Raw genomic sequence first — 12,196 nt, forward strand, 5'->3', positions numbered from 1 at the left:
CTATTTCTTCATAGCTCTAAATTATTGTTACAAAAATGTCAGTATAAAATCATAATAAAAACTTATACTGTTAAATGATTTTCAGTTAATGTAAAATCATTTAACAGTATAAGTTTTTATTATGATTTTATTCTGACATTTTTGTAATAATGATTTAGAGCCACGAAGAAATAGAATAGATGACTGCCTATTTTATTATTAAACTGAGAAAAACATCATTTCAATAATATATTCTGTTATAACTTTTATTATTGTTAAAATGATTTTTTTCATAATTTAATGCAAATTAAAAGTCATATATAAAATTACCCAGCAATTCAATCTTATAATTAATGATTATGATATCTTTTAACAACTGCTTTAACTGCAGATTGTAATCAGCCTTTAATATCAGTCCTTGCTACAACTTTTCAAATAACTAAATTCTATCATTAATTTTTCTCTCATTTAAATCTATGTATTCAAGTACCTACCTAAAAATTAATCTTATTAGAATAAAATAATTTTAGCTAATCCATAAGAAGAAAAAATTTATATTTAAAATTTTACTATACATAGTCATCTTCTAATATTAATTTCATATGAAATAAATGAAGTAAATAATAACTATTTTATAAATTATTGCATTTTTATTATTGAAAGCCATTTCTTTAAAATAATATCAACTTTAAGAGTTGTATTCTGAATATCTAATCTTGACAATTCTAATTGCAAATAAAAATAATAAATATACCTAAATTGTAAGTTAATCTTTAAAATTTATAAACAACATTAAAAAACTTCAAATCATACCTTTTCCATCCACTGTTCGTTTAATTGTTGTTGTTGTAATAACAGTGCCACCAGGAGTGACACGACTATTTGTTTCAACTATTTTACCTATATTAATACCAGATACAGAATGGCCTTCTTCATCCAGAAATGAAAACTAATCCATTCAAAAATAAAAAAATTTTTTATAAAATTTAGGAAACTACTGGTTATATTCATTAAATATTTTCATATTTTAATAATATAAAATCAAATTAATTTAGCCTATAAAAGGAAAAATACTCAATAGAAAATATAACATGATGGAATCCAAAACTTTTCATCATTATAAATATGTATGCTATTGTGCATAAAACACAAAATGCACAATGACTTCATGTACTTCTGGTATCCTATATTAACCACTCAGCAGTGAGCGACCAATATATTCGTCAAGGGTGATCGTGTGGCAATGGTGAGGGACGTATATATTCGCTAAATTCTTTTGGGGGTATCGCAAAAAAACTAGCCAAAAACTACCACAAAAATAAATTCACATAAAAAATGAATTATGTAACAATAAAAAAGACTTTTCTTTACTAGACATAACTGTTTACAAAATCTTTTTCCGAAACGGTAATGAGAAAAAACACTAAAAATTTCCCACATTTCTTCTCCACAACTAAGTGATAGCGCCACATCTGACTGTTCCACTGTTGAAAGGTTAATTGACAACTTATACTGACAAAGAGTGTGTGTGTGTGTGTATGTTAGAAAATACAAATCTGAACAAAACTTTTGTAGTTTTTAGTTGGGGCTTCCTGAACACACATTATTAAATGATTATTATGTCAGCTCTGTGTTCTCTTTGCTTTAGAAAGTGTCTTCTCTTTTTTATTAAAAAAATATACTTTTAATATTAAATCAGAAAACTATAGAGAATGAAATTTAAAATTCTAAAATTTTAGTCTATAGCAACTATACTTCTTACTGTAAACTGGATGAATTATAATTCTTTCTTCCACATAAAACCTTTACAATCCAGTATTAGGTGTTAATATAACTGCTAATGTTTTCAATTCCCGTCCATTAAAATACAGCCGTGTTTTTGCGAGATCAGGGATGTATTACTAGCCCGACCCCACGCCTATCCACACCGCAAGCAGATCCTAGAATTGGCGCACATCCTCTGTTACTCATCCTTTTTCCGGTTCAGTAACAAAACATACGTACAAAAACGAGGTGTCCCCATGGGCAGCCCACTATCGGGTGACTTATGCGAACTAGTGATAAGGAGACATGAACAACAAATCATCCCTTCATTCCTTACCAACATCCTCCTCTACAGGAGGTATGTAGATGACATCCTTATCATATGGAAGGCAGAACCGGACATCAATAGGTTTATCAACGCAATGAACAGCAACGGGTATGGGCTAAGCGTTAAATTGGAACAAAAAAGCAACACCTCCGTGCATTTCCTCGACCTGGACATTCAAATAAAGAACAATAAGACCACGCATAAGGTATTTTACAAAAAATGCCATGTACCTCTGTTCATCCCAGCTTTCTCTGAGGATCCATATTCATATAAGATAGCGGCTTTTAGGGCACTAATTAAGCGCGCATTCACGCATAACTCGAAATATGAAGACACATTAGCCGAGCTTAGCCGTATCCAGGAAGTGGCATCACAACACGGTTATGAGAGGAACATAGTGTACAACATAGCATGCAAGTACACACGGGGAAATACTCGTAACAACCTACAAGCCGGGGTAAGATCCATTGATAATAGTGCAAGAAAAATAGTTGAGTACAACCACCATTTAGATGCGATATACAGAGAAATCGCATCCAGCACCCAAAATAAAATAGCTTATAGGAGGCCGAGGTCAGTATACAGCTTACTTCGAAATGGGAAGGACAATTTGGACATGAAAAACGCACCGGGCATATATATGGTTCCCCTGTGGGATGACAGATTTAATAGAAGTCTGGTCTATGTGGGTTTGACCAAACGCTCCCTCCATCAGCGCCTCCGTGAGCACAGGTACGACATTGCCAACAATAAACTATCTACCACACTGGCAACGTATGCCACACAGCAGGGAATCACTGCCGACCTCCAAAATGCTCGTATAATCAGAATGTCAAACCACACGGACCAACTCAGAACACTTGAGACCCTAGAGATATATAAAGCGGGCTTGCACAACACATGCATCAACTACAAGGATGCAATCAACATCTCGCAAGCCTGGAAATATTGCTATGAGGGAAATGCGCACCCACAAATAACTTAATATTGTATTAATCCGTTTTACATTCAAGGATCAGCGAACGTAATAGTACGCATGCGTAGATAACATCCCAGCTCGAGCATAATGTTCCATCTTATCTTCCAATTTCAAGATTCCAAAATTGGAATAGAATTTGCTTCGGTTTCTTCGTTCCATTCACTGGCATTTGAAACTATGTTTGTGCTGTGCCTGAAGAAGACCCCGACGGGGTTGAAAACGTTAGCAGTTATATAAACACCTAATACTGGATTGTGAAGGTTTTACGTGGAAGAAAGAATTTTAGTCTATAGAAATATTATCCTGGTTCATTATTAATTATACACAATAAAAACAGTTTATTCAAATTTTGAAATTGTTTACATAATTTTAAAAATTTATGCAGTTCTTTAAACAAAAATATAAACCATTAAATAGTAAAAATTTCTTTAAGAACAAGTTTATGTAAAAATAATATCTTTGTCTAACAAAAAATTTTGGTATTTATTGGTTAAACCCTGCATTTTGTGTCATGTGTCACTTTCCAATTTCATGCCATGTTCCATAAAGTTAATTAATGTCAGATTTGAAAAAGAGAAATTTTACAATATTGTTGAAATAAAGCACAACATTCAAAACAACAAAATTTAATTTGAAATGAACTAAAATGATTAAATTAAAACAACTTATTGCAATGAAATACTTTTTGTTATGTTAAAACACTTACTATTGCTACTTGAATGACAATTTAAAGCAGGGCCACCAATCTTTCTGATCTCATAGACCACTAAACTGACACAGTTTTGAATCCTGCAGACCACTATCACAAATTTTTTTAAACAATACAAACATCTATAGAATAATAATCATAAAAGTTCAATTTTACTTTATTAATATGAAATTCACTTGTTTAAATATAACAAATTAGTTTGAAGTTTGTTGCTGCTTGTTTGAAATAAGGGTTAATGTTACCCTAGGTTCCGAGATGGTGGCGGGGGAAATTTTTCCCTACGTTGGAGACTGCGATGGGGAAAAAAATTTTTCCCTCGATTCAAGATAGCCGCGTTTCCGGCCGCCATCTTGATTTTCTCTGCAGACTCCACGGACGTTAACCGAAATAACCAAAAAAAAAAAAAAAAAAAGATGATTTTTTTACTCACTATTCGATGGTGGTTGCCTACTTCTTCCTACTTTTTTTTTCCTTTCCAATCCATTCTTTTTTCGGTTTTGCCAGCTTGGATACTTTCCTTTTCTCTTGGTGCGGCTCTTTTCTTCCCTGTTCTTTTCGATTCGGCTGCTCTTTTATTTGTCGATTGGCGTTTCCTTGTGTTCGAATTATTACTACTTGGCCATATAAACAACAGAATGCAACCCCAAGAAATGTGGCCAAATTTACTTTTAAATGTTTTTTCAAAGGCAGAAGTCTTCGTTCCGCACTTACTACATCGCAAGAAACAGCTTTCTCTATTACTCCGATGATATAATTTGTATTTAGAATCGCACGGAATGCAAATGGACTCGGTCGGCTGTATGCCTAATTTTACAGCAAATTTCGAAAATTTCAATGCGTTATCGATACGAGGAGGCAAACATAGCTCCAAAAAGTCGTCTTCCATTGACTTGTAGAAATCACGGGTGGTGCAACTTGACCGAAATTCGTCGTTGAAACTCAAATCGGTAAAACTACTCATTATCGAATAATCGCCAATAAACTAAACGCGGGGAGGTGGTGTGGAAAAAAAAATAAAATATCGTAACCAGAAAAAAAACCACAGCAATTATTCCAATACGCAATTCGTCGCAACACTGCAGTAAACGATTCCAACTGGAAACTAGTCGATTTGCATAAAATTGCATTGAAATGAACAGAAATCACGTCACAGATCGAGCATTTGCATATTTGTTCGTAACACCACTACGAATTTCCCGCCGACATTACTCTCGCACGACGTCACGAAAAGGCTCCCTCTACCGTCGCAAATTTACACACAACCGTCGCCGTTTCGAGGTTACAGGATACTCGGCAACATCGAACTCGGGGTTGAAACCGAACGAGGAAAAATTCTCAATGGCGTCGACGTCACGACTCTAGAGAAAAAATTTTTCCCCGCCGCAGTCGCCAAGATAGGGAAAAATTTCCCCTGCCGCCATCTCGGAACCTAAGGTAACATTAACCAAAATAAGTTTATGGATTCTTGGCTCTTTTCCATAAAGGACGACAATCGAACTCACAATATTATTTATTGTTGATTGTTTATTGATTTATTGACATTATTATTTATTGATAACCGTCATTTCATGTTTGGTTTAGATTCATATAAAAACCTCCAATAAGTGAGAAAAGCAGCCAAGCATTTTGTATTTCTTTCATAATACTTTGCATAACCTTTAGTTGATCGATCTCAAAATTTCTCCACAGACCACCAGTTTGCAACCACTGATTTAAAGGATTACTAGTTACTTTATACTTTCCTTCACTTAGAATAACAATTCACATTTCAAAGTTGCAGGTAAAACTTAGATAACAACAATTCTTCAAGCCTTAAAAACTCAAATCTAAAAGAAATGACAAAATTAACCTTTGATATGTAAGTACATCCACTTATTAGTCCCCACACCAAAATTGCACCTACACACTGCTTTGTTACAACTCCAACTTGGCTTTTAACACAGTTAGTATAACTACATTTTATTACCTTTTTTGAGAAAAATATTGGAAATTTACACAAAAAATTTGTCTTGGTTTTCATCAGCATGCCCACATGACCTCGCTGCTAATTTTTCAAAAACAAAAGGCAACCCATGCGTTTTCTGCTCAGTGTGGCATTGTTTCTCATGTGAGCATTACCCTGCATGTCTAACCAAACAATTCCATTTCTTTCATTTCCTTTTAGCTCTATCATGGGACCAAAGAAAGTTTCCAGAGCCAGCAGCCCTTCAAAGAAGAAAGCCAGGAACATGATCAAGTTGAAAAAGGAAGTCATTGAAAAATACGAGTGGCATTAGGATTGCTGAAATTGGTCGCATGTACAGGAAGTTGTAATCCATGATAAATTCCACTGTGGCGAAAAAGGAAGCAATAAAAAAAGCTAATGTAGCGAAAGACATAAATGTGCTAACAAAACAGAAATTGCAAACAATTGAAGATGTCGAACAGTTATTAACCACTTGCCGTCCGGACCCGAGTTAACTCGGGCAAGTTTCATAGCGTTACAAACAAAACGGTACTTTTGGCCCGGAAAATTTTTTTTTTTTTTTTTGCATCTTTGGAATGTTTTCTGTCTCCAAATTTTTTGAAAAATTTTTACCCGCGCGAAAAAATTTTATTGCGATTTTAATTAACCTTTAATGACGCACGATTAACGCTCAATTGTTTTTTTATGGGATTTTTTTATAAAACTTCATTCATCCTTCTAAAGTTCTAGAGCGCCGATTTTACTTCGGTAAAGTTATTTAAAGCTATTTTCTGTTGTCAAAAACAACATCCAATAGTTTTTTAATTTTTTTAATTAATAGATTTTATTATATATACGTTTAATTAAGTCGGGGGGGTCGGAAATTTCAATTAAAATCGTAATTTTAAAAAAATATTTAGAAATATACCGCCATCTAGTATTCACCCTACTTTTTACCCTTCTCCTCCTGAGAGTTTCATGAGAATGTCCCGCGAAAGAGGACACCAGCTGTTCTCAAGGTCATCCAGCTGTGTAAACAATGACTCATCGGTGTCAGATTTCGCGCTAAGGCGAGAAAAAGGAAATTGTACTTTGAAGCTTTTTCTTCAAAATTAACACATTTCTTTCGTTTTTTTTTCAGTTTTAAGTATTTTTTATTGATTTTTATATAGAGTTCTAATTAATTAATACATCAAGAGGTTAATTTGGATCAATCAAAAACAGTTAGATGGCAATTTTGTTTTGGAGGCCATCATATGTGAAAAGGCCAGACTGTTGTATGCCAATCTCATTAAGAAAACGCCTGGGACAAGTGCTAGTGTACTTAGTGATTTTAAGGTCAGCAGAAACTGATTCGAAAAATTCAAGAGGTGAACTAGCATACCTAGGCACAGAGAAGGTGCGAGTTTGGACAAGTCTGGGACCGAAAAATTTATGTCCAAATTCAAAGATTACGTAGAGGCTATAGGATTCATTCCCCAACAAGTCATTCATTCTTATAGGATTCATTCCCCAACAAGTCATTCATTTTATATTAATTTCTTATTGTTTTTAGTATTAAACACTATATTTATTCTCTATAAAATGTGTTTTTGGTATAAATTTTGGAGTGTTTAGAATGAATTAATTGGATTTACATTGATTCATATGGAAATAATTGCCTTGGTTTTCATCAGTTTTGGATTTCACAGATTGTTTTTGAATGGATTATCAATGAAAACAAAAGTACTACTGTAGCATATTCCTGCAGAATACAAATAACATCATTCTATTCTTATATAAATTAAAAATAGTAAACAAATACATCATTTTTCTCAACATTATGTCTAACCTGAAATGCCAAACTGATGGAATAATTGCATATCAGCAGGTAGAAGTGGGTTAATTGCAAAATAAATCATTTGCTAAAAATAAAACTGATTCAGATACTAAATAAAAAAATATCTTTAAAATTTTAGAAACAAATAATTCTTACTTAAAAGTTTTATTTTTGCACACTTTAATTACTCATTTGAAATAATGCAATTAGGCTGTGTCATTTCATAAGTAATGTAACAGCTCATAACCTGACGGAGAACTGTATATCTATCCCATATCAAAAGAATCATATCCCACTTTGAGGATGACTATATTATTGTAAAAAAACCATTTCTTAGATATATATGTATATTCTCCCAAAAGTGCTTCTGGTTGAAGTGGGGAGAGTTTGCATATGGAGGGAACAGCTCTCCATCTGTAGAATTCCTTTGGGTTTATTTAGGCCTTCAATAATATATTCAACATCCAGGAGAAAGCGTTCCAGTCCAGTAGCATGTTTATCGAAGGAGGAGTGAACATAGATCCACACAATCAACTTAAAAATAACAGAGACCATAATTCTGCAATATGTTTGGACAAGCTATCACCTCCAACCCTAGCTCCTGAATGCAACTAGACACTAGAATTTTTAAAAAGCATGCTCTTTTGAATCTGACATGAATCAATATTATGGAACATGGCACATCAGAAAGTGACATGAGACAAAATGTAGGGGTTTAACCTATAACCAAAAGTCTTGTTAGACAAAGATATTATCTTTACATAAACTTGTTCTTAAAGAAATTTTTACTATTTATTTAATGATTTATATTTTTGTTTCTTTTTTTGTTTAAAAAAGTAAAATTGTATAAATTTTTAAAATTATGTAAACAATTTCAAAATTTAAACAAACTGTTTTTATTGTGTATATTTGGGAGTTCCCAGATGAGATTCGAAATTGAGTAAATCGCGAAATTCTTGCGCTAAAAATTACAGCGATAAATTGTGTCAAGAGAGAGAAAAAAACCCTTTGATCTAAACAACGCGACACAAAAAATGTAAACAATGAGATTCAGAACTGCTCAAACACATATTAAACAATCTGTCAATGTCAAACCGAAAGGTAAACTCTAGCACGAGTGCTCATAAACAGATAGCTTTGACTCGAGTATCTATAAATTTTTGACCAGGATAAACCTTCTCAAAAAAGGGAAATTTTTGATAGATGAAAAATGATCATTAAAATTTCTAGATGCCAAAGAAATTACAAACAACGGCCTGAATTATGAGTGCAGGTGTTATTGTTTCATAAACAATCTCCGACCAGAGTCGACAAAGAGGTATCAGATGGACACCTCAAATCGGACCTTTCCCACGACCCGAGATGGTCTCGTCTTGCACCTGGAGACAAGGGAGAGACCAATCGGAGAAAGAGAAAGGGGACGAGAAACCAATCACAAGTACGGATGATGGAAGAAAATGTATAAAATTGGGACTTCAAGGTCAAAAGGGATTTCTCTCTGACAGTCTCTTCTAACCGTTCCCGGGAGATAGTTCACCGTGCGCTAGTGTGAAAATTTGTGTCACCTAGAGTGCTGCAGCGATTCTCATCCTGTCGACAATGCCCAAGGACTTGAACTCATCCGCCCCAAAGCCTCTACAGACAAAGGACTGAGGAAGTAGAACTATAGACCTGATGTAAGCTATGGACGTTCCCAAATAAACAGTTTTAAATTATAAAACACTTGTTTTTCATTTGCTTCCTTCACCACAGCCCATATATGTGGTTTCCCTTGGACTCATCCTGACGCAGGATTGATGGTATCACCTTTTTAGTCGGCAAATCTTACATATTAAAAGTATTTTTTCTAATAAAAAAGTCACTTTCTAAATCAAATTGGGAACACAGAGTTGATATATTATCATAATCGTTTAAAAACAATTAATATTTGAAAAAATAAATAAATAATACTAACCTCAACTGTAAGTGCACCAGTAACATCATCTTTTTCTAAAGGACGTGATTGCAATGGAATAACATGTCTATTACTGGAATTTTTTGACAACTCTTCAAGATTTACAATGCCCAAACCAAGAAAATTATCTGAAACAAAGAAAAACTTTTAACAATAAACTGAATTTGATACTTTTTTAAAGTTTTTTTTTTTCCTAATAATTACTAGAGAAATTTTTCCATAAAATTCAAATTATTGCACCAGTAAATTCAGTACAGCTTAGAAAAAGATACATAAGTTCATGTCTTAGTACTTTCTTTTTTTATAAATTCTTCTTTTGAGAATAGAATATAGAATATAAAATAGAATATTTCAAAATTATAATTCAGTAATGTGGTATTCATTAATTTCTATATTTTTAAAAATCGTGAATAAAGCTAGCTCAAAAATTTATTTAATGTAAAATGATAAATATACAAAGAAAAAGATCTACATAAGAATGAAATTGACATAATGCATTATCATGTGCAGTGTTTTTTAACATGGCTATATGCATAAGGTAACAATTTTCTACTCAAATTTGATGATTCTGAAAAATCCCATAATGTGTCTTCTCTGCATATGCCAAATTTTAAAGTTGTATATTGTTTTTTTACAGAACAATATCTTCAACCCTTTTCTCATAGGAAATCTTCCAAACTTTGAGAAAGCATGGACTAATGTCCAGTGAGTTCAGCTGGAAATAAATGATGGAAGATATAAGAGTTTCTCAAAATCAGAAAATGATTTTTCTTCTATTTTTTGGACATGAAATAAAGCTGCGAGAAAAAAATTTTAATTGTTAAAGATCATATTAATCTCTATAAATCTCATAAAAGAGATTTAAAGAAGACAAGCATTCAAGATCATAATGAAACCATGTCATAATGCCATGCATAGTTGACAAACATCCATGATATCATGACTCACTTTTGAAGCAATTTTGAAAAGCCTCCATGACTGATGTCATGTTCAATGACATCATTTTTCAGAATCATCAAATTTGAGGAATGGCAATTATGTATGAAAAATTAGTGGAAAATCATTGCCTAATGCATTCAATCACATGGAAAAAAATTGTACACAAGAACATGTACAAAGCAGCACATTTTCACAGAAGTTTTTTAAGAGTCTTTGACAAGTGGAATATTTTTCCAACCTAAATTTTTCCACTGTCAGGTGGGCAGCGTGTAGTATGAGAATATCATGAAAGCACAACTTAGTAAGTTAACTTGGTGAAAAATTATGATGAAAAACTAGTAGATATGGAAAAATCACAATCACATACAACTGTGGGTTAAAATAGAAAGCTTTTGTACTTTAAATGTTTCAAAATTTAAATACTTAACAATTAATGTGTGTAAATGGATTTTTAAGATTAACAACTTTTTAATAATTTTGTAACAATTGTTTTTATTAACAACTGTTAATAAAAACAAAATATAATATCTAAAATATATATACAAATTCCTAAATTAGCATTGGTAAAATTCAAATTAAAGTTGTAAGTGTTCAAGGAAACAACTAATATAATTGACATTATAGATTGCATAAACAAGTTTAAAATTCATCACAGAATGTACTGCAGTATCAAATGCATAACTCATTGCAAAATTCAGCTCATTAAAATACAAAATTGAAATAATTAAAGGCCAATATTTCCATTTCATTTTCCTCAAAATAAGTGGTAAACCTCATGAAATACAAATAAATATTTTATAATGAAGTCATTAATGTTCCTACATATGGAAGGTTAGTTCTATAAAATGCAAGTGTGAGCCCGCAGAAAGATCCGATCCGATCAGAAAGAGAAACCAAATATCCAAGGCATCGGGATCAGATCAAAAAGAGAAAACAAAAGCCACAGTCATCACGAGTCAGCCAATTAGTCATCGAACATTGAATAATAGACTGGCTCCATGCCAACAACGATTGTATAAAAACCCGAGAAACTCTGGAAAAGGCGCGATTGTCCAGGAAGGTCTGAATCCAGTGTCTCCAGTCCCGGACATAAGACTGATTCCAGCTTCCATAGTCCAGGAGGTCATCGCATACTGTCATCGGACCACCTATCAAGGTATATTGACTTTGTAAACTCTCTCCCACTAGACTGTATTGGTTAGCTCGCGGTTAGCACTAGGCATATATTATCCGCATGTTAGCAGTAATTATATGTATTCTTTATTTTATGTGTATCTTCAGTGTATGTGCACTTTTGTTAGTTAATAAACCTTTATTGTTATTTGTCAAACCTGTCTCCTGTCAAAGTAAGGACAACTGTCGACTTACTGACGCACCTCACCACTCACTTTTGCCCTCCTAGCCATCCAACGACAACGAGGTCGGGTTTTACCAACTCGTGCAGCGTAAGTGGTCAGCGAGGTTCCCCCCTGACCCTCTGCTTATCTCACACAAGCATGTGATAAACAGTGTATTAATATTTGAAAAATAGCATTTCTTGTCAAATATACTTTTTCCTATTGTTAAAAGAATACATCATTTACTTGCATTCCAGAATTCCCATCATTTTCAATGGAAATGCAAATAAATATATTCCTTTTAGAAAAATTAAGCTCAGCAGATTTGAAACAGCAATACACAAAATAAAAGATGTATAGGATTTTTATGAACTTGTTACAATTAAAAAGTTTTGACATTCACAAAAGTATTACAAACCAATTACCATATTTACTCGCATGTA

At 33.0% G+C, this 12,196-nt stretch overlaps 1 protein-coding gene across 1 annotated transcript in view; it reads right to left on the bottom strand.

Annotated features, from left to right (window-relative positions):
• LOC136978694 (C2 domain-containing protein 2) overlaps nt 1-12,196 on the bottom strand; it is a 172,585-nt gene that overhangs the window by 85,035 nt on the left and 75,354 nt on the right. Inside the window, exons 9-10 of the mRNA XM_067274458.1 lie at nt 9,478-9,605; nt 793-928 (exon numbers count right to left, since the gene is read on the bottom strand). Coding sequence (XP_067130559.1) covers nt 793-928; nt 9,478-9,605 — 264 coding nt within the window. The remainder of the gene's footprint in view (nt 1-792; nt 929-9,477; nt 9,606-12,196) is intronic.

Source organism: Centruroides vittatus, unplaced genomic scaffold (assembly GCF_030686945.1).
Source record: "Centruroides vittatus isolate TY-2023 unplaced genomic scaffold, ASM3068694v2 contig_549, whole genome shotgun sequence".
Lineage (NCBI taxonomy): Eukaryota > Metazoa > Arthropoda > Arachnida > Scorpiones > Buthidae > Centruroides > Centruroides vittatus.